The sequence below is a fragment of the Gymnogyps californianus genome, chromosome 22 (assembly GCF_018139145.2).
Source record: "Gymnogyps californianus isolate 813 chromosome 22, ASM1813914v2, whole genome shotgun sequence".
In the NCBI taxonomy this organism is placed as follows: domain Eukaryota; kingdom Metazoa; phylum Chordata; class Aves; order Accipitriformes; family Cathartidae; genus Gymnogyps; species Gymnogyps californianus.
In genome coordinates, this window is record NC_059492.1 from 5201519 (window position 1) to 5223352 (window position 21834).

General features: G+C 55.5%; 1 protein-coding gene across 1 annotated transcript in view; it reads right to left on the reverse strand.

Annotated features, from left to right (window-relative positions):
- Positions 1 to 21834, reverse strand: part of MACF1 (microtubule actin crosslinking factor 1) — a 118235-nt gene that overhangs the window by 79003 nt on the left and 17398 nt on the right. Inside the window, exons 7-36 of the mRNA XM_050909736.1 lie at positions 19734 to 19900; positions 18368 to 18480; positions 18169 to 18275; positions 17595 to 17714; positions 17394 to 17489; positions 17009 to 17136; positions 16803 to 16896; positions 15865 to 16019; positions 15449 to 15725; positions 14871 to 14999; positions 14515 to 14592; positions 14195 to 14356; positions 13461 to 13565; positions 12755 to 12850; positions 12278 to 12403; positions 9867 to 10019; positions 9226 to 9380; positions 8691 to 8817; positions 8071 to 8254; positions 7314 to 7483; positions 6856 to 7034; positions 6509 to 6647; positions 5847 to 6040; positions 5507 to 5669; positions 5112 to 5195; positions 4896 to 5003; positions 4161 to 4259; positions 3829 to 3981; positions 3642 to 3730; positions 3052 to 3187 (exon numbers count right to left, since the gene is read on the reverse strand). Coding sequence (XP_050765693.1) covers positions 3052 to 3187; positions 3642 to 3730; positions 3829 to 3981; positions 4161 to 4259; positions 4896 to 5003; positions 5112 to 5195; positions 5507 to 5669; positions 5847 to 6040; positions 6509 to 6647; positions 6856 to 7034; positions 7314 to 7483; positions 8071 to 8254; positions 8691 to 8817; positions 9226 to 9380; positions 9867 to 10019; positions 12278 to 12403; positions 12755 to 12850; positions 13461 to 13565; positions 14195 to 14356; positions 14515 to 14592; positions 14871 to 14999; positions 15449 to 15725; positions 15865 to 16019; positions 16803 to 16896; positions 17009 to 17136; positions 17394 to 17489; positions 17595 to 17714; positions 18169 to 18275; positions 18368 to 18480; positions 19734 to 19900 — 4086 coding nt within the window. The remainder of the gene's footprint in view (positions 1 to 3051; positions 3188 to 3641; positions 3731 to 3828; positions 3982 to 4160; positions 4260 to 4895; positions 5004 to 5111; positions 5196 to 5506; positions 5670 to 5846; positions 6041 to 6508; positions 6648 to 6855; positions 7035 to 7313; positions 7484 to 8070; positions 8255 to 8690; positions 8818 to 9225; positions 9381 to 9866; positions 10020 to 12277; positions 12404 to 12754; positions 12851 to 13460; positions 13566 to 14194; positions 14357 to 14514; positions 14593 to 14870; positions 15000 to 15448; positions 15726 to 15864; positions 16020 to 16802; positions 16897 to 17008; positions 17137 to 17393; positions 17490 to 17594; positions 17715 to 18168; positions 18276 to 18367; positions 18481 to 19733; positions 19901 to 21834) is intronic.

A 21834-nucleotide genomic window follows, 5' to 3' on the forward strand; every position in this document is an offset into this window, starting at 1 on the left:
AAAAAAAAAAAGTTTAAAAACCCTAAACAGGCTAGAAAGCAGTCCCAAAGTGTTTGAAATGCAACTCCAAAGGCATCACAGCACGCAAACTGGTGTATTTGCTAGCTTGCACATTGCCAGCAAGTTTTAATGCTCATCTAGTCCATCACCCAGGGCAGCACTGAGATGCTTCCAACATCCACCAACAGTAACGCAGCAAAGCGGCAAGCAGCAAAACCCAGAGTGCTCCTAATGCTCCGTGGAGAAACAGAAGGAAGGAGACCAACAAGCACACCAAAGCTGTTCAACAACTCAAGTTTTAAAAAGTAAAGACAACACAAATCCCACTGTGTACTCATAGAGCAGAAAAACCCCCAAAAGATGTCCACTTCAGGGTATCTAGGAACCTCTCCCAGTGCAGTTTCCACGCTGACTCCTGCCATGCTTTAAATCCTGCAATTCCCCAAGCAGATCTCAAGTGCCAGGACGGCCAGGAAACACCACAGACCCCCGCGCCATGGAGCAGCTCCCCAGCCACACAGACCGGCCATGCATTAGGGCAGGAGCGCTGCATGCAGGGCAGCTCCCCGAGCACGACCACCGGCACCCGCTCTGCCCGGCTCCAGCACCTCGAAGTAGCCATGCTCTTCAGACAGGGCAAGGGGAGAAATGTAAGAAGTTGGAGGTCCCAGCATGGAAACAGTGACAGACTGGGAACAGACCATCTACTTTGGTGTTTCTGGAGGGGCTTTTCTCTTCTTGCTGGTATCCCCACAGGGAGGGTAATAATTATGATGATAAAGAGTAATGGCTCTTTGGACGTTTGGGTTTCTCCCAGTCCCACTGGTTGAGTATAAGGCTGGCCCAAGCACTAAATGATTTTTGTGGGGATAGGGAGGAGGGAATCGGGATTGTGGAATGAATTCCTTTCGCATCCCCAAGACCCCCAGGTGTTTTTTTTTTTCTAATCGGTGAGTCTAACAGCACAGGCGGCTGGGGGTGCTTTGTAGCTGCGGCACAGCTCGGTTACGGCACAGCAGAGGATGCAGCCTCCACCACGCTGGTTTGCAGATCCCCCCGCTGCCTTCTGCCGTGGAGACAGGGTGAACCTGATGGAAAAACCTAAGCTCTCCATCATCATCGCCAGACTCTGACATGCACGTTCAGAGATGAACAAGCCGTGGAAAGACAGAGAAGAGGAGGGGGGAAAAAAAGAGAAAGATAAAAAAAGGAGACGGGAGGGAAGGGGGTAAAAGGCTTTTACTTACCCGAGTTGCAGGGTGTGCCTTGAGCAGTTAAAGACAGAGCCTTATGGAGCAGTTCAGCCGTATCACACACAGTGTAAAGCTTGGTGTTAGCGTCCAGCATGCGACCGTTTTGTTTGCAAAAAGAACCCCACACACAGGTCGTCCTCTTTCACTTTGTGTGTTTTGTTTGTTTAAATCCCGGAGGGTTAGTTAAACTTGTAAGCAAGGATGTCAGTTAATCTTAAAAACAGTTGACATGAAACACAAACCGTACAGGGACACATCATGCTCAATTTAGCGCGTTCTGCTTTGCACTTTTGTCTTTCATAACTTCTCTCTGACAGTTGGATGTTTCCAGCAAGCAAATGTTAAGAGTTCCTCATGCTCCCTCTACAGTGAAGCAACTGCACCGCACAAGAGCCGCAGGGATCATTTCGTAGACAGGGAACTACGGTGAAGCCCCACTGCCATCTCTCGTTTTGTTTCTTGGGCTTCATTGAGAGCGTGAGTGAAAACTGTTCCAGCCTGAGCCCCAAAGCGCGCTCATGCTGTACAAAAACAGCCCGGCAAGCCCTGGAGAAGGCTTTTGCTATAAAGTCATTTTCCTGCCCAGGAAGGGGGAAAAGGGAAAGGAAAAAGCATCCTTTCCACGGGCAGGCTGCTCTCAGCTGCTCTCCCGGCAGCAGCAGCAGCAGAAGCATCAAAGCCGTGATGGCTTAGAGGCAACTAACGAGTCGGTCTGCTCGCCGTAAGCTTTCTGCTGCCAGCACGAGGGCTAAAGGGCTTGCAATAGAAAGCGTTTACTACACTGAGACACCTGAAATGTGCTATAAAGTCCAATTTGGAGAGAAACGCTATGTGTTTAGGTGAAAACTGGACAGGCAGATTTCAAACAAGCAGCCCCATTGCCCTCTTCCTGTGAGCGGCTCGAACAGGGCTTCACTCACGGACCCGACAGCCACAACCTGTGTCACACGTCCAGATCTGAGCGGGTCGTTGCTTCAGAGTACAGGGAGCCAGCAAGCAAACACACAAATATATCCATCGACACATGTATATACACTTATACAACACGTACACGTATATCTGTGAATGACCGAAGACAGCTCATAACAGAGGCAATAAGGATGCACTTTCAGCCCTCCCTACCCAGCGAAACAAGGATGGGGACTGACAGGAGCGCTGGTGGATGTGAACAGGGAATCGGTCCAGCTACGGGTTGTGAAGGTCTCCCACGTCAGCTGAGGGCCTGGGTGATGCAGTCGCCTTCCACTGGGGAGAGCAACTTCATTCAGCCACAGCTGAGACCAACCTCTTGCCAGACCCTGAGGTATACGAGACGGCACGGGCAAATGCCCTTCTGCAGAAACCCACCTTCTTGCGTCTCCTGCGCGCAGGCAGCCTGTGAGATGGAGCCCTCTGCGGTTAAAGCCCTGAGAGGGCATTCCTCAGAGGACACGGATTTGCTAAGGGGACCATTTCCAAGACAGAGGTCCATCTACGTCCTCGCCCACCAAGCGTGAACAAGCCAACCCTCGTGCACAGGGCAGAGCTCTGATGAAAACCCTTGCAAAGGACAACTCTCCCATTGACCTGGAAGGCAGCAGGTAAATGGCTCCTGCTTGGCCTCCAGGGACCACCCCAGCCTGGATGCTTCGGGTGACGCATGGACAGAAGAGAAGGGAGGGCAACCACGTGCAAGTAAGAAAGTCGATGGGCTGTGAGCGGCTGGTGGCCATGAGACACGCAACCCAGCAAAACCTTTTTCACACCCTGAGGAGCGCCCTGCGTCCGTGCAGCCACGGGACTGAGCGCGGACCAGTACCTTGTGCTCTGTCTCCTGAGCCAGCTGGCTCTGGAGCTGCTGGAGCTGCTCCGTGGAGTCGCTGCAGAGCGCCTGGTAGGTCTCCTTGAGGGCACCGATCTGAGCGGAAATCTGTTCCTTCTCCGGATGGGAAAGCCTGCAAGGGGAAGGGGAAATCTCTCGGGGAAACTGCACAAACCAGCTCCTAGCTCTGCAGAATGAACGTGTTCTTCTGGTGAAGGAAAAGGCCAAACCCACCACAAGTCCCCTCTTCCCACTGCCCTAATCCTCGCCTGGCTCAGCTAAAACCAGCAAGGGTAATTGTGCTCAGCAAAGGCTGACCTGCATTGTAACGATCAGGTCCCTAAATACACAGGGCTGGATCACTCCTAAAGGGGATTAATATTGTCCCAACAGCATAAATGCGTTGCATATTTCATAGCTCTTGTTGCACATAAGAAAGACGACAACCGTCACGTGCAGCTCATCGCTGTTTTTAACGGGAGTCGGGCACTGGACCCCAGGGACGCCAGCCCACCAGCACCAGCTCTAAGGTATCTCATCTCCCCACACTGCTCTCCCTGCCTGTCCCCTCCTCGGGCCACACTCACTTGTGGCTGTGTTTTGCCAGGAAGATTTGTGAAGTTTTGATGGCCTCAGAGACCTGCTCCTTCTTCGCAGCCAGCTCCTCATTCAGAGCCTGTTGAAAACAAAAAAAAAAAGAAAGAAGGAAGCTTAATTCAGCTGTGGAAAAAGAGCAAAGTTAAACAAACTGCCTGACGGTTGCCCCAGCTTTACCTGCTGCTCTGAGATGGATTTCTCGATGTCGCCCAGCTCTCTGCTCCCAGCAGCAGCCATCCTGCCTTGCACGCTCTGCTTCAAGCCCAGGGCCCAGCCCAGCAGTTCCTTCACCTTGTCCACATGCTCCTGCTTCTCCTCCTCCACTACTTTCTGCAAACAGAGGAGGGAGGAAGATAATCACGTCAAAGGGGTCCCAGATTTCCAAAGGCGGAGAGGCTCTCAGGAGCAGCGCCCGAGATGTCACCTCAACACGCAGCAGCATCCTTGTGGGTGCTAGGAAATCAGCCTGCACGTTTTGAATAGAGTTCAGTTCCGTACAACACCCTTACCTCCTCCTCCTCCAGCCGCCGGAGAGCATCGCTGATGTACTTCACATGCTGCGTGGTTAATGTCACCAGAGCTGTATAGCGAGTCCGCAAATCCATGAACTGCAAAGGGAGAGAGGGGGAAACGGGGCGCATCAGTCACGACCGGCGGATCCGGAGCGACGTACTTTACAGTACATGACACGGATGCACCTTCTCTCGCTTGGGAAGCCCCCCAGGCACCTCACAGACCCGGTACGGCATCAATGAAATGCAGCAAGTCTGATGGGGAGGGTTGTGGCCACACACGGCATGCTGCACAACACTGGAGCGAAGGGAAGACTCCGGTCACGGACACTGGGGTGGATGCTCAACTCTTACAAGAGGGCTACCTTTAATATTCACGCGGAGCAGAGAGGACCTCGGGTCCCTAAAGGTCTCATCCCAAAGATCCACACACAGTAACGCTGCATGGCGCTCTGGTTATTTACCTCGCACGGCTGAAGGGCTGAGCCGACCCCGCTGGATTTGACCCAGGGGTTCCCAGGAGTCTAGGTATTTCATACCTGGTGCTTAGAGCACTAAGCCATCCTCTCTGGCTATTGGAAAAAACAGCGAGGGTGGAAACTTGATTTATACAAGAGAGTTCAGCAGAAAGGAGCTCATTTCACAGAGGCTGCTCGGCGGTTTGCTCGGCGTTGAAGAACCCCCCCGCGCAATTTCTCCCTCGCAAGGTCGGGCAGGCGGCCGTGCTCCTACCTCCTGCGTGATGGCGTCCGAGGACGAGAGCATGCGCCGGCGTTTCATGGGAGACTTCTGCTGCGACTCCACAAATGCCCTGTACGTCATGAGCTGCAACTCGTAGTCCTGCAAACGCAACCAGGGGTGGAGAGACATGGAGCGTGCGAGATGCAAACTGTGCCGGGGCTGTTTCTGCCCAGCCAGCCTTATCTAAGTGCAGGAGGGGACCCATACCTTGACGGCAGCTGAGTATTGCTGGGAGAATTTCTGACACTGGTCCAGTTTGGCTTGATTTTTCTCGATTTCTGCAGCCAAAGCCTTCAACGCAATTCAAAGCAAAAATGATTGTCAGGACAGCTGCCGTGGGAGGTGAGCTGAATTTCAGTCCCCATCCCTCCCCTTTTGGGTAAAGTCTTTATCCGCTTCAATTTTTTATGCAAGGCCTCGTCTCCACCTCAAGCTAAGCACAGTTTCTCCGCTTCCCAGACACCCAGATCAGGCCTGCAGCCTCTTCCCCACTGCGTTTCACATTTTCAAGCTCACAGATGAGAAGATTTTAGTAAAAGAAACGAAGTGACACGGTCACTGCAGCGACCACGCTATCGAGACATCACGAGGTCCTGCCTTACCGTTTGCTGGCTCAGCTGCTCCGACAGCACCCGGCTGTCCTCCGCCTGCCCAGGCTTCATCAGCTCTTGCTGGACCGTGATCTCCTCGATCCACTGGATTAGGGCACTGTGGCACTGCCGGTAATCACTCAGCACCTCCTGGATGCTCTCCAGCTCCGCGTGGCTGAGAGAAGAACCAAGACAAATAAGAGGAGGGCAAAACGCCACCGTAGGCTATAGGGATATCCCAGCCACCAGCGGGAATCCCATCTGGAAAAACGTCCCTGCTAACAAGCCTGACCCAAGCTCTCAGCTGAAGCATGAAAGTAAAATCTGCGAAAGGAGGCAGGAGGTTTCTCACCGGGTCTCAATCTGGGCGCAGACTCGCTGCCAGCGATCCCACAGCTGGCTTCCCTTCTCCTGATAGCGCTCGAGGTCGATGCTGCGCTCTTGTCTCAGCCGGTACAGCTGCTCTCCCACCGTCTTCGCCTTTGCCATCTCCTCTTCCAACGTGGAGAAGACGGAGCTCTTGTCCTTCACTTCCCTGAGCCATTGCTGCAAAACCAGCAAAAGACAACACCGGTTCGACGTCACGGAAGGCAAAAGGCACGTTAAGTCAGAGATGGCCTCCTGCCCGGAGCTGACAAGCCTGCGAAGGGGGTTATCTTCCCACTCTCCTTAACCTGCAAAGAACTGGCTGATTATAGGAGGTGCAAAATGGAAGGGACCATGTTCCCAGCTTGGAGCAAGTCAGATTGGTTCAGGCCCTGTCCTACAGCAACAGGACATGTAGCTGCTCACATGTGCTCTGCAAGAGAGAGCGCAAGCCATAGCAGCTCCTTTACCTTTACAAAGCAATAAGGGATCACATAAGCAGTACAAAATCCTCCCGGCAGCTATAGCAAGGCAAGAAAAATGGCATACAGTACAAATTCAGCAGAGAAAGGGAAGGACCCTGCTTGACAAACGCCAAAGCGTCGGCCGGTTTCTGCCTGCCCACCTTGGGAAGTGAACAGCACCAACCTGTAACGCCATTCTGTGAGACTGAATAGCTGCCAGGTCGGCGGGGACTGCCTCCTCTTGGCTCAGCTTAACCTCATACCCTTTGACCAGAGATTCTGCTCCTTGGGTATTACGAATAATAACATCAACCGTCTTCAACCTGGCAAATCAAACAGAGGCAGCACAATGACATCCAAAATTTGGCAGAGATCCTCTTGATCGCGAGGCTGTTTGCACCATACACCGCAGAGGGATGGGGCTCAGTTACGGTCCAGCGCAAGGTGCGTTAGAGGGTCAGAAGAAAGGTCTTCAGCAGAATTGCGCAGAGTCAAAAAGGTATTTGGGAACAGAGGCACGTCCCGACTCACTTGTCCAGGTAGATGGAAGACAGCCCATACATCTGGTCCATCTTGTTCACCACCAAGTCAAGTTCAGAACGCAAGTGGGGCGTGCTGGAGCCCGCGGGTGCCTTGTCGAGGAAGCTGTAGCATCTCTCAGAAACAAACCGCAGGTCCGATTGCAGCCGTTGCAGATCCTCCTGCATGCGCTACGAGAGGAAGGGAAAGAACGTGAAAGGAGAGCCCAAGCAGGCGGAGATAAAACAGGATTGCCCTTGGCAAAGGAGATGGTATGAAATGAAGCAGGGAGCCCACCTGGAGAGGTTTCCTGCTACCTTCTGTGCAGCAAGATCCCCTCGAACCCCGCACAGTCACGCACTCACCACCCACGCGTTCACCCCGGAGAAGCTAAAGCTATTTTTGGCACAGGCTAGAGACCAGCAGCCGCCACCTCCCTCTCCTCCACATCTCACAGCAGCAGGACTGACCTCCTGCTCTGCAATGCGGATGGTGTTTTCCTGGATAGTGTCACCATCTGCTCGGGCGCTGCTCGGTGACTGGATTCGGCTCACAAGCCTCTGCTCACACTCCTCCAGGCGCAGACGGATATTCTTGAGCTCAGAGAGATACGTCCTGGCAACGGTCTCATCCTTGTCTTCTGCGAGTCACAGACAAACCAAAACAGCAGCTCAAACAACCCCGGCCGGTACCTGCCCCAAAACGGGACCTGCCAGAAGCCCCGGAGCTGAGTGCAGCATCGCGCTGACACCGAGGCACCGGGGTCTCTGCTCAGACGGAAAATAAGTTAATCAAATCATCTCATTCAAATGCAGCTGAGAATGAGTCCAGCCACAGGGCACCTCGCATGACGAAGCCGGAGTCCTCGGTCTTAGCGGGACTCACAGTGCTGCTGCATCACACGTGTCAGCGCCATGTATATTTTCTTAAAGATTAAATGCAGGAAGAACTCCTTGCTCGGAATGCATCCTAATGACTAAACCCATCTCCAACAATACTAGGGTAAGAGGACTCAGCAGTTAAGCTGAAGCTGCAAAGCCAAGCCCTCTCTGCAGGAACATCGCTGGACGAAGGCCGAACACTTGAATGGATGGAGAAATAAGAGAGCGGCTGCTCACACCATCAACTAGCTAGCTCAGAAAAAAAAGAAAATGAAGCCATCCCATAAATCCTTTGTTTATGAGGCCCCACAGCTCCTGGTTAATCCATCAACCCTTTGAAGCTCACCGTTCTCCATGGACTCCAGCAGCTGCCGGATGTGTTCCTTGGAAGACTCCACTTCCTCCTCCAGGCGCAGCCGGTCCGACACCGAGAAGAGCTCCGAGTCCCGGCTGTCCTGCAGGAAGTCCTCGTAGTGCGCCTGGAGGCTCTTCATGGCTTGCTGGCACTCCCCTTGCGCTAAGGATCTGAGCTGCAAGTGGAAAAGCAGCACATCTAACCACTGGGAACAACTTCCTACCCGTCACCCGAAGCCACCTGCCCCAGCTTAATCGCCTTCGTTTGCCAAGTGAGTATTTTCTCTTTAGAGGAGAAAAGGCAAGCTCCTCCGTATCAGCCTCGCGCCTCCCCTCCAGCCTTGCTCACTCCCTCATGAAACACTAAGTCCACAATCTCTTATGCTTATTACAGTTCAGCAGCAAACTGCTGATGCTCTTTTTATTGGGGAAAAACTGCAATCGTTTTGCACAGAACCCCCAAGCTCAGGTTTTCCCACTGTTCAAGGTGCAAAGACCCTTGACTTTCCCAACCTTGCAGTCTCTGGGCTTCCCTTCCTCCTCAGCCACCTGAAGAAGCCCAGACAGTGAGGAACGCAGCCCCGGAGCCAGGCAGAGAAGTTCCTACCGTACCTTTTCCATGCTGAAGCTTTGCACCAGGGCTATGTCCTTCCGCAGGTAGTTCCAGGAGATGAGGCTCTTTGTGTTCATGTGGAGCTGGTGCCAGAGAGCCATCACTTTCTGGTACAACTGTTCTACCCTGCGAGGGGAAGGAGCAGATCCGTCAGCCCTGGATCTCCCCAGCACGCTCAGCCCTGACCCCGTTAATCCCCCAGCCATCGCTGCCGGCCAGCAGCCCATCAAGCCAGCGATGTGATGCTCCTGCTGTTCAGCGCCAGAGATCCCTGGAGGGATCCCTCCTCCCAAATCATTGTTTTCTCTTTTGCAAGCTACTATAGCAGTTGCTGCGATGGAGTTTGCAGCTGTATAACCACGAGGGATTCCCTCCCTTGCCCCAAATCAGCTGTGCCACCCACTCCTGTTCCTCCATCCCAGCTCCTCGCCTATTCCCACCCCAGATCTGTCCCCTCCCATGCCACCAACCCCCTCCCCATCTCCCTGCCATTGCACCTCTGGGATTGCCCTGCAGCAGAGACCAGCAAGTTACCTGTTGGCCATCTCGATGGCCTCTTTGTTGGGCGGGGGGATCAGGAAGCAGACAGAAGGCACCATGGCCTCGTTCCCCGTGGGGCTGATCACCTTCCACTTGGTCCTCTGGGAATTGTCCTCCAGCACGCACTCGTCGTTCCTGCAGATGGTGATCTGCAGCGGCACCAACACCACCCGGCCCGTCAGAAACCAGCAGTGGGGCTGCACAGCCCTGCCCTTGCTGCCAGCTTCCCTCCTGGGGGTGAGCCAGCTTCCATAAATATATATATATATTTTTTTTTTTAATCAAGCAAAAGCCTGGTATAGTGCCAAGCAGTGCAGCACGCTCATGTCTGGAGAGGAAGGGACAGGAAGCTAAACGGAGTTGGCTACCACCCACGTGCCCATTTGGCTGAGGCTGCTGAAGCCCATTTTCCTGGGGGAAAAGTACTTTAGCTCCTGCCCTGAATAAATCTGAGACACGGAAATCTGCTTCGGGAAGAACAGCCGTGCTATTTCCCTCCTCCTGTCTTCCCACTCCGTTCCTGCTTTCCATTGACAGGCACCATGGAGCTCATCCTAAACCATCATGGGTGTTGCTGCCCTGCCTCGTCCCTGCCTTCCCTTTCAAAGTTACGCTGACATCCTTCCAGCCCTCACCTCGATCTGCCGATAGTCACAAACAGCCTTGATGGGGATCGTGCTCTTCACAAGGTGCTCCGGGTTCCTGGGCCGGAGCTGAACGATGGTTTTGGACCGTCCCACCAGGCTGGCGACAGAGCTCTTCGACTGAATGAGCTGCTCCTTCTCGTCCTGGCAGAAAGAAGGACGAAGGACGGGTTGCTCGAGGCAGGGGAGAGGAGGTCTCTCCCAGGCATCTTGGCACCCCCCACCCCAACGCTGGCCTGCAGGAGCTACGCTGGGATCTCAAGGGCTGAACAAACACATCAGGAGGATCCTGCTGCCCTAACGGGATGGGAAGAGGGGTCAGGAGATGGGATGGAAGGGAGAACGGACTTCAAGCCAGGGTGGGACCTCTCCACTACTGCTCCCACTGCCCTGCAAAGCCACATGCACGCCTCTGGCTCTTTTGCTGCTAGGACAAGAAAACATTTTCTTTCAAAAGGGGAAAAAAGCGAACACGGCATACACCAAAATTGAAGTCCCAGGAGGTGTAAGGGGCCAAGAGCAGGACAAGCTCCAGCCCAAAGCTGGGGACGTTTAGTTGTCTGGAGGAGAAACCACAGAAGCATGCTCCCTTTTCTAAAGCAAAGGATGAAGGCATGTTTAAACCAATGGCTGGAATGGGGATACGATGAATTATGCGGATAAAACATCTTAGGAGAAGGGGCTAGTGGTGGAGTGATCGCACAGGTCTCTGGGTTTGGGTAGAAATTTGCCAGTTGGAGGAAGATGCTGCGTAATTGATTCCCACAAGTCCCTGCCGGGTTTGGTGATGGGACAACCCGGGGGACTGGTGGCAAAGCTCCCCTGGAACAGCCTCCGGCACTGATGGAGACGTGTGCGGATCACGACACTGGCAGCTTGTGTGATTAGTGGCAGCTCAGCCCGTTCTGGCTGCAAAAATTTAAAAAGGATCCCAGAAAAACGTTCTCCCTCATGCTTGGTACTCTCGGGGTTGGTTAGTGTGCTAACAACAGTGGAGGATAATTTAATGGTAAAAAAAAAAGAAAAAGAAAAGAATAAATGATTAAATAAACTACCTGTGCCTGTCCCAGGGAGCATGATTGGAAGAAATACAACTTTAACTTATTAGGTAAGAAAGAGTAATATAGCCGAGCTCAGGACAGCTGCCCCAGTCCTGAGATCGTGGCCACTCTCCGGCTGCCCGGATGAGCCTCTCCCACCCCAGACGGTGCCTGCCAGACTCCTGGTGTGGCAGGGCTCGCAAACACGGACCCCAGGAGCCAGGCTGGCTGCTCCGCGTCCTAGTAGCGCTGGAGGACAGACCAGGACACCCTGAGACCATAACAGAGTGGATGGGAGCCCCCAGGCCTCCAGGAGAGAAGACGGTGAGCCCTAGCCCAGCTGATGCACCCATCACGAACACCCAGTAACGGCATCCCAGCTTCACCGGGGACACGCTGGAGATCAGTGGCGTGCACTAAGAGCAAAGCCAAAGCAGCCACCTGCATCCGCACACTCAAATGCCACCTCCTGGCACTTCTACCAGCGGCTCAGCGGTTAACCCATTGCCCAAATCCTCCCCCGTCCCTGGTTTCAAACACCATCTGATGCTTTGCTCCTTGGGTTTTTGTTTTTAGGTTGGTTTTTTTCAGGCCAATTCAGACAAAAAGATCACAGCGCGATTGCCCGTCGTCTGCTCTCTGCTACGCTGCAGCTAAGCCAGGCCACGTGTTCGGAGATCAGCGCTGCCGAGGCCCCGAGCCCCCGTCCCCGTGCACAGCGGGGCTGCCCTGGCTCTCCCCCCACCGGCACAGCGCGATGGATTAACATGGGATTTGGTCTGGATAAAGCACAGGCATTTCTCCGCATCCCACCGCGCTCCTAGCAAGCACCAGCTCAAAAGCAGAAACAGGAGCATCCTACGGGCTCTGCGCGACCCCTCCATCAGCAGAACACGACCAGCTCCATGCAGACCAGGATGGCACGATGGGCACCGATGGGGAAGAACCAGCTCACATGTCAAGCTATGAGTTTGCACAGACAGCAGAAGCCGTCTGCTCTTCACCCCGAGGATACAGAAAGACGCTGGACGGTGCCTCTAAACAAAAGCGACCCATCGGCTGTTGTAACGACCGAGATCTGGCTACCATCGGTGGCATTACATCCACGCAGTGGTGCGGCTGGGGTCACACACAGCCTGCACCCCATGGCCACGTACAAACACGCGCAGCGGCTCCAACGAAAAGCAGAACATTGACCGAGATGGGGAAACAACCCATGTTACACCAAACTGCGTCGCTGCAGGAATAAAATGAGCCCAGTTTTCCCTGGGAAGCAAGAGGTGCCCCAAGCGACGCTGCTGGACCGGAGCAAGAAGGTCACCCATCGCCCGCCCAGCGTGGCGGGGATGTCAGAGAACCCACCATGGAGTCCTGCAGCAGGTCCTCCAGCCGCGTCAGGCTCGTGTTATGGTCGCAAGAATACTTCCTTTTGATGGAGTCCTGCAGGTTGCGCAGGTAGGTCTCCGACTCCCGGGCATCGCTGAAGAACTGCAAAGGCAAAGAGGGTCACAGAAACCTGCACCAAGTCCACCGAGCAGTCAGCAGCACGCTGCAGGCAAGGGACCACCCCAACATCTCAACCAGCAGCTCCAACGCTGTTCCGGCCTTAGAGCTGCAAGGGCATTGAGTATCCCACATGGATGGCCAGAACTACGTGGAAGTTGATCCCTTTTGCCCTAGCGAGACATCCCCAGAGAGCAGCTAAGGAGAAGGAGATGATTCAGCAGAAAGCAGCCCCCCACAAATCCCTCCCTCCCTCTCCCCCAAAGGGAGCAACAGCGTATGAATGGGATGCAGTGGATGGTGACCAGGGAAATTTGGGCTGCCCCTCCCAAGTACCTGGAAATAAGCAGCGTTCTCCTTCACGTGCTGTTCCACGCACAGGCAGAGCTGCTTAATCCACTGCCACTGAGTCTGCACGGCAGCACTGTAGGCCTGAGAAACACACGCACCAAAAGGCGATGAATACCGAGCATTTACCAGCCAGGAGGGTGACAGGAAGGACACAGCTACAGCCAGCGGGAGGTACGTGAACGGGCAAAATCTGGCTGCAACCAGGAAGGTTTGGACACAGGCACGAAGAGCAGGAGATGGCAGACCCCGGACTGGTAATGCCGGAGGCTGCGGCAGGCACGGGTTTGCCTTCTCCCATCCCAGAGAGAAACATCAGGGAGAAACATGTCCCCGCAGACCTCTGCTTCACCATCATGCTTTTCCTGCAAGCCTGGATAACTCCAACGGAGCTGAGGCCATTGCCTGCATCACCTTGCTGCAGGAAAGGCTCATGCTCTGTACAGGGTATCCGTGTCTTAATTTGGGGTGGGGATTATTTGGGAATGGCCTCGAGCTTCTCATTGCACTCCCCAGAATAAAACAGCTCTGTTACTGCACTGATGTTCTTCTGCCACCAGAAAACTCTTTATCAGCCCTGGCTGCCCATAAGGGCACCGTGGGGTGGGACAGCAAGTTTCCTAATCCCGGGTGAGAAGATTTGCTGCCAGCCGATTCTCGGGGCTCCTCCCGGCCGCTCCGTGTGCCCGCTCACCTCTACGGTTTGCTTGGCCGGGTGGTTCTCCAGGGACAGCAGCTCGGCTGTGTCTTGGAGGGAGCGGAAGATGTCCTGCTTCTCTTCCAGCTCTGTCGTCAGCTCCTGCATGAAGGACACAAGCAAAGTCCAAATCTCGGCTATGGGGAGCAGCCTCACTCGGAGCACGTGTCCAACTAATACAACATGCAGCATGGAAGCGTGGCAGTAAATACCAGCAGATCTCAGGGAAACCAGCACGGCTTATGGGAGCACCACGGCTGACTCCCATCAGGATGCCTCCTGTGCAGCAAACACATGGGGCAGATGTAACACAGATACTGGAAACCTGCCCAGGGACCTCTTCAGTTCCAGACAATGCGATTGTGGAAAGACAGCAATTTATTTATACTGCTTTAAAGAGGAATCAATTTTCCTCTTTAGCTCAGACTTTTTTTCCCCTCCCCCCGCTAGTTAAAGATGCTTTTAGTTCCAAACAGTGCTAAAAAGACATCTTTTGATGCCTTTTCGATTGAAACTCAATTGAACAAACACTTTTTTGCACTTTCTACTCTAGGGAGAGCCCTTTCATCAGCTGCATTCATGAGCTACAAGCTCAGTGACTTGGGAGCGAGCATCCAACCTCTGGGGACTTCAGGTCTGTTGGTAGCTGAAGGTCCCACAGTGGATCAAAAGCAGCAGCAGCGCAACCAAGAGAGCACCCATCCCAGCAGCCCTGCCCCGGGGTCACTCACCGAGAAGTAGTTTTTCTTGGCTGCAATGTTAGGGTTGTTGTCGCTCCAGTCGTAGGCCAGTTCCTCCTCCTCCTTCTCATTCAGCCAAATCAGCTCAGCAGTGGCCCGAGACACAAACCCGTGCAAGCTCTGGAGGTGTCTCAGCCGGAAGCTTGAGGTTTCCTGAACACAACAAAGCGTGATTCCTCTTCCCTGCTCCGAAGGCGACCCGTTTCTTCCCCCCTCCCCAGTCTCGGAGCAGGGATGCTCAGGAGCAGGGCAGCAGGGATGGACCCCGCGCTCCCTGGGCAGTGCTAGAAGCCCGCTCGAAGCTCACTCACCATCAGCTTGCAGTACTGTGTCTCCAGCTTGCCAAGCGTCTCTGTGTAGCTAGCGCGGAAGTTCTGAGACATTTTACCCTGAAGGATGAAAAATGCTCCTGTTACCTGACACAGGACGGCATCACTTGAAATCCCATCTCCAAATCTTTCTCCCCAGCTCTGTGTGAGCAAGGGGAGGCGCAGAGGATGGCTCAGGGCAGCAGCCTCTTGCACCAGCCCAGCATCAACTCAGAAGCTCCTTCCTTAAAAAATACCTCTGCCCCAGGCGCCTTTACCCACAAGAGCCGATCCCGATGCCCTCACCTTCCCGCACATGTCGTGCCACGCACTGTGTCACCCGGCCCGTGCCACCATACCTCGTACATCCTGGCCTCCTTTACGCTGGAGCCCAGGTCCTCCACGCTGGTATGGATGTGCCGCTGGGTCTCCAGTTGGGTTTCCACGCTCGGCAGGTCGGTCCCCCACTCTGCCCGCTCCAGTCTCATCTGAAACAGGCCAAGAGGTCCAAGTCAGCACTCCTCAACTGCAGGAGCATATGTCAAAAGGACATGAGGGCAAGGAAACCTCCTAGGTCACTCAAGAGGGAACAAACACCATGCCAGTACTGGTAGAAGGTCCTAAGCCAGTGCTCCAACACTGAATGATTTCTGGGACAGCCTACACAAGCTTCACACCCACGTAAGACCAAAGGACTGACTGCATCAGTACAGATTTGCTTCCAGCTTTGAATGGATCTTCTGATACCCACCGATCAGCAGGATCGCAAGAGAGAAAACCCAACTCAAGACAAAAGCGTCGGTGCTCTCCAGAAACTTTGAACGATCAAAGCAATTATTCACAGATAAGAGGCAGGAAAAAGCCCAGACCAGCTTCCTACCTTCCCGCATCAGCATGAGCGGAGGCAGGTAATCTGGCCCAGAAAGCCAGCACTCACCTGCATTTCCTCCACCCAGGCCAGCAGCTCGTACACAAACCGGAGGCTGCCTTCATCTTCGGAAGAGGAGATGGCCACCAGCTCTGTCCTGGTCATGGGCTTCCGGAACCAGGAGGCAGAGGAGGTGTGCAGCCCTTTCGTCAGGGATTCGCCCTTCAAGTGCATCGTGCTCAGCGTGGAAGTGGGCACCAGCTCCAAGGTGGAGAAGTGGCCTTTCCTGTACAGGTTAGTGCATTCCAGCCTCAGCGTCACCAGCTCGTCTTGCAGCCGCATGATCCTGGAGGAGCACGCAAGGCACGGGTGAGAAGGTGCACACACACTCCCTCATTTCCCACAGCAGAGCAGAGGAGCCCTGTGCATCAGCCCCTGACCGCGTTTCTCCATCCACAGACCATCTCGGACACGGCCCCTCTCACCTGAACACCAGCTCCTCCAGCTGGTAGTAATTCTCATCCCGAAGGATCTGCACATCCACCTGTAGCTGGCGGATGAGCCCCTCACACTCCTGCAGATACACGACCACGTCGGATTCGTACTGCACCGGCTGGCCCGACTCCAGGTGAGCAGCATCCTGCACCGAGAGAGAGGAGACTGAGGGCTGCGGCCCCAGAGAGAACACGATAGCAGCCCAGCATCATCTTTAAGACTGAAAAGACCTTTTGATCCACAAGCTTGACTTGAGCAGAAGAACGTGAGTTCATCGCTCACACCACACCCAGGACGTCCCCTTTAGAAAAGCTCCTGCAGATGAACTGAAAGCTTCTAGTGATAGACGGGCTCCCGTGGTTAGTCCCAGGGACAGTCACTTAAATGTGCATCTCATTTCTTGCTTGGGTTTAACCATTTTTAGCTCCCAACCCTTACATCTCCATCTCCCAGAACAAAACACCCCTCTTCAGAAATCTTCTCCCTACCCAGGTAGCTACAGTCTGCAACTGAGTCCTTTCTGCCAGTCTTTTAGACAAATAAAACACATTTTTGGGTTTTTAAGCCTCATCATACAACAAGCTTTCCCAGAACTGCAGTTCTCCTCCAAGCCAGCACCTCTGCAGATGTCCAGCCTCGCTAGCTGCGTCCCCAGAGGCAGCCTGCTGCACGGCAAGGCCGTTCCCTTGCCCCGCTGTCCCCAAGGTCCTCGTGCCATAGATCACCAGGTATCCACCATCACCCCTATAGCCCCACCGGGATAGGCTCAATGTCAGAAGAGAAAGGAAAGCTGTCCAGGGGAACCCACCACCCCATGCAGAAGAGAGGGGAAGAGATGGGCATAAAAGAAGAGGCAGCAAAACAAACAAACAAAAAACCAACAAAACAAAAAAAAATTAGGAGGGGGAAAATAACACCCCCCACTCACAGCCTGCAGCGTGTTCTTTGCGAGAGTGAGTTTTTCTTCACAGCTCAGAGCACCATTCTGGATTTTGTTAGCGATTTGTAGCAGCAATTCCAGCCTGCGATGACAGAGGGAAAGAGACTGAGAGAGGGGCTTTGGGACGTCCCTTCAGCCGGGGAGCAGGGGACGTCCCCGCAGGGGACTCTGCCTGCTGCGGGCAGAGCACCGACCTCTCCACCGCCGGCCGCAGGAGCTTCTCGCGCTCCAGCATCTCTATGATGAGCTTGCCCCACTCCTCCTCCACGTCGTTGGGGTGGTAGCCCTGGGGCAACTTGATGCGTCCAAATTCAATCCATACCTGGGGAAAACATCACCAGAATGGCATTTCCTACCTCCTCCCCGAGCTGGCTAGAGAGAGATTACAGCGAGGAAAGTGGGGCTGTAAGGCAACAGCTCTGCCTCCGCTCCTGCAGCGTGCTGCTCGCTACATCATTTACCCCGAGGGTTATTTCCACTTCTCCATTCCAAAATAAATCTGAACTGAGCACACTTTAGTCTTGCTAAAAGCACAACACTCCCACCTACAAGCCTCCGGGAAGCCACGATGATACTTACCTCTAACAGTTTGTAGAGCTCCTCTATCCTTCCTTTTTCCTGCTCTTTCGCTGGGATTTCAGTTTCTTTGAAGTGTATGTACTGGTTATAAAGTGCCTGGGATGAGAAAGGCTCATCAGAAACCACCCTGAGGAATGCCACCACCCAGCCCTCGGTGCCAAGCACACGGGACACTGTGGATGGACCTTGTCCAGGACCTACCTTTAGCTCTACAGGGTTCTGGGGGAAGGATTTATCTGACATGAGTATCGTGTGCTGCTTGATCCACGAGATGAGGGACTCCACGCAGCTCTGGTACTCCAGCCACCTCGAATCCACCTCCTGTGGGGCGAGAGCACCCTTGCAGAGCACTGCTGGTGGGCAGGTCTCCGCGGGGGAGAGGCAGAGCCGCCCTGCGAGCAGAGCACGGAGGGAACCAAGGTCACAGCTACAGGGTGGATCATTCGCCTGTGCCTCCCCGCTGTGACGCCATCCCAGGTACAGGGAGGAGGAGGAGGATCCTCCTTGCAAGCTGCTCCCTGGAAGCCAGGTCAGCTTTCCCATGAGCTCAAAACCCGTGGCAGAACCTGCAGAGCCTGGAGAACGCCACGGCCCTACGGGCACACCGGCAGTTCACAGGGCAGACACACTAATGGGGAAGCTCCTTCCTCTCCCTGAGCCTCTTCCACCCATCAGCCGTCTGCTACGGCGGACAGGGAATCTCCAAACCCTTCCTGCAACAACCAGCTGCCTCCCAAATCGCTGTCCCAGCCTCCCAACCCGCAGCGATGCTTACGATAGCGCTGATCCCTTCTCCTCCCTCGGGGACTTTGGGAAAGGCATCGTAGATTGAAGACACATAAGTTATCACAGATTTCTCATCCGGAGAGGGGACATCCACGTCTGACAAGAGGGAAGCAGAAAGGCAGTCAGGAATGGGAGCAGGCAGAGAGGTCGGCATCTCCCCGCACCAGCCGCTTCCCCCGGCCACCCACCTTCAGCGTCCAGCAGCCGCGTGACCCCCAGCCGCTCGGCAATCTCGAAGGCCTGCTCCAGGTTCTCCCGGTTACTCTGGATCTGCACCCTCTCCATGTCCACCAGATCTGGCCTGCAAGACACGCACCAGAGTCACAACCTTGGCAAACAGAGCAAGGTGCCCAGGGCAGAGCATCCCGGACCGCACCGCTGCCCAAGATGGCTCCCAAGGGCTTGTCTGAGCCCCTGTCCCAGGCTTGGTGGCTCTCCGAGGGGACCCGGGCTGCAGCACCTCCCCAGCTCATCCCCTTTGGAAGGGGATGTTCAGGCTGTGAAGGAAAACCTCTTGTGCTCCTCTGGGACCTGCCCTTTCCAGCACTCGCTCTGTACCCAGCGTGCCGGGCTGGGACTGCGAGCCCTCCCTGGAAGGAGGTGCGTGAAACAGCCCCAAAGCGGGGTGGTTACACCTCTGCGGAGGATGCCGGCAGAGCGGAGGGGAGGCAGCAGGCACGGGTGCTGCCAGCCCCGCACTGGGAACAGAACAACACCAGCAAACCGCAGCGCAAAACGAACTGCAAACGAGCTCAGCCGAGCCAGGAAAATCCCAGCCTCTGCGCACCGCGAGTCTGCTGCCCACCACGCACCCCATCTCCTGCCTGCCCCTGCCTGCAGGAGCCTTGTGTGTCCTTCCCTGCTAAACCCTGCCCGCTCTTCCCGGCCACGAGCGAGCACAGAGCAGCGCAGGAAGGCAGTGCGACTTCCAGCAACCAGGAGATGCTTTCTCACAGGGCTTTTGCTATTCAACCAGGAGATGCTTTCTCACAGGGCCTTTGCTATTCCCCTGCAGGCTCTCAAGGCCGTGCCAAGTCCCCTTGACCCAGCAGCTGGGGCAGAAGCCGGCTCTGCTGGCCCAGCTCTGACTCGCTGCCTGTGCTGAGCAGGCAGAAGGTGTGTGGGGTTGTGCTCTCTCTCAAGGAACTGTGAGAGGTTTAATTGCTGCTCGGGACTGCTCCAAGATCCTTGGATGAAAGCGCAGATGGAAGTGCTGCTATTCACAGAGAGCAGAAAGGTCAGCACTAACACGTAAACCATTGCAGCACTCCCAGTTTAAAAGCTTTTCTTTTTTGCCTCTCTCCCCAACCTTATTCAAGATGGTTTTTCCTGCAACCTGATGTATTTGTTGCTCTTTCCAAGCATCCACCCCCCAGATGCCTGGTAGAAGAGATAATTTCCAGGTAAAAGAGACATTGGTCCCTGCAAGCCTCACCTACATCTCCAAGCACTCCAGACCATCACCAACCGCAGCGGTGGGCTGCGGGACCCCTGGGAGGTCCTCAGCTCTTCCTCCCACCCAGACGATGCTCTCCACTGCTCCTTCCTGCCTACCTGTATCTGTGGATGAGCGCGTTGAACATCTTCCCATCGCTCCAGCATGATGAGAAGTTGGTGCACTTCACCCCGATGTAACCCGCCGTCACCTTCTGTGTCCACAGAAGCAGCTTCTCCTTGGCCGACATATCCCCCGACTCCCCGCTGATGTAGATGTCAGAGATCTGCAAGGAAGCGGCACAGCCATGGGGTGATGCGGGAGGAGGAATGACCACCAGGCGTGGCCGGTTTCTATGAACTTGCCTGAGACCTGGCAGCTGCCAGGAAGAGCAGGAGGAAACTCCTGGTCACCGTGGGGGAGAGGGGACCCCACAGCCAACAGACATGGGAAGGGACCACTGCAGGAGGGCACCGGGCTGCCGAGGTGTGGCATGGTTTGGGCAGACTGGAGATCCAGGCAGGCAAGGGAGGCACAGCCGTTTGCCAACCCCATTTCACAGGGGCACGAGGTGTTGCTTGGCCGCCCAGCCCAGCCCTGCCCTGCCGGCACAGGAGCCATCACCACCGGACCCCGGCTTCCTACCATCACTGAGCTCACCGGAGCTGCTCCTCTGCCCAGGCTCTGCTCTCGGGAGCGGCTGCTGCCACACGTGCTCCGAGCACATCGGAGAACAGCGCTGTGCGGCCGGCAGCCCGCGGCACGCCCCGGCGCGTTACACCGGCAGCATCCCCCCCAGCCAGGGCTCGGGGTACACCTCGCCAGGAACGCAATGCCCTGGCGAGACGGGGGTCCAGGCGGGTCTCTTCCCACCCTGAACATGCTGTGCCGACAACAATGCTTGTGTGCCCTCCTGTACAAACCTGCTCCGCTGCCCGCTCCCGCCCAGCACCCACTGCGAGGAGCCCCAGCACCCTCAGACACCCGGGGCTCACGCAGGAACTGTCGGCCTCATCCAGCAGCAGCTATGGCTGGGAAGCGAGGGAGCACCCAAGAGGGGACCACCGACACCATCCCTTGCCGGGACTGCTGGCCTGGCACGGGATGCTCCACCTGGAGCATCACATTGTAAAAAATACCAACTTAAGAAGCGGAAAACAGCGCTTGGAGGTGCTCTTTGAGAGGACACGTGGGGCAGAGCTCTCGCCCTGCCCTCCAGCCAGCGGAGCTGCTTGGAGCTGGGCCACCGGCTCCATCCCAGGGTGAAAGGGAAGGATGGGGAGAAAGCTGTCGCATCCGCCCTCTGCCTCGCCATGCCTGGAGAAGCAGGTGCCAGGGCGTGCTGGTGGCAGGGGTGCCATGACCCACTTCCCCAACAAAAGAGACCGACAGTCCCAGACCCCTCTCAGACAGACGCACAGGACTGGCTGCAAATCCCAGACTTGCACGTGACAAAACGCACGTGTCTCCGCATGCCAGCATATTTCTGATTGGCACGGCTTCCTCCTCGCCCATCCCCCCCCCAGCTCCCCAATTAGTACAATTACCTCCCCTTAATTAAGGGGCAGACAAAGGGGAGGATGGGAGCCGCTCGTATTTTCCGGGGCGCCTGTGGAAAGGCAACGCGGGCTGTTTGCTCGCTGAATTCCTCCTCCTGGCACTGCAGGGAGAAGGTGTGCCAGGACCCAGCCCTACCCACCGCCCCTCCGAGCCCCCTCCCCCTGAACACCCAATTGCTTTATTCCCCCCAAAAATACACCCCGTCGGGGTGCTGGCATTGCACAGGTCCCAGCTGCCAGAGATCCCTTTGCAGGCAGGAGGCAGGGACCTGCAAGATTAGCTGCCTCTCCCACCGGCGGGGAGGATGCTGCCGAGGCACAGCACAGCACGGCGAGCGACGGTGTAATTGGTATGCTGCAGCTCACCTCCCTCTCCCGAGCCTGATACGCTCATCACACACAAAACTGCTCTTTGTCAGCCGCTGCCACACCGCCGGCGCTGCCTTTAACTCCTCCAGCCCCGGGGCCGGGTTTCCTTAGGGATGCCGGGACCCGGCACCTGGCAGTAGAGCCAGGATGGATAGGGCGATGTGCTGGGCGAGGAGCAGGACGGGACCCTCCATGCCTGCAGGGAGCAGAGAGGGACCTACAAACCTCCGCCTGCCCAGCACCCCCTTATTGATTACCCGGCAGCTCTTAATTAAGAGCAGAACGAAACCTT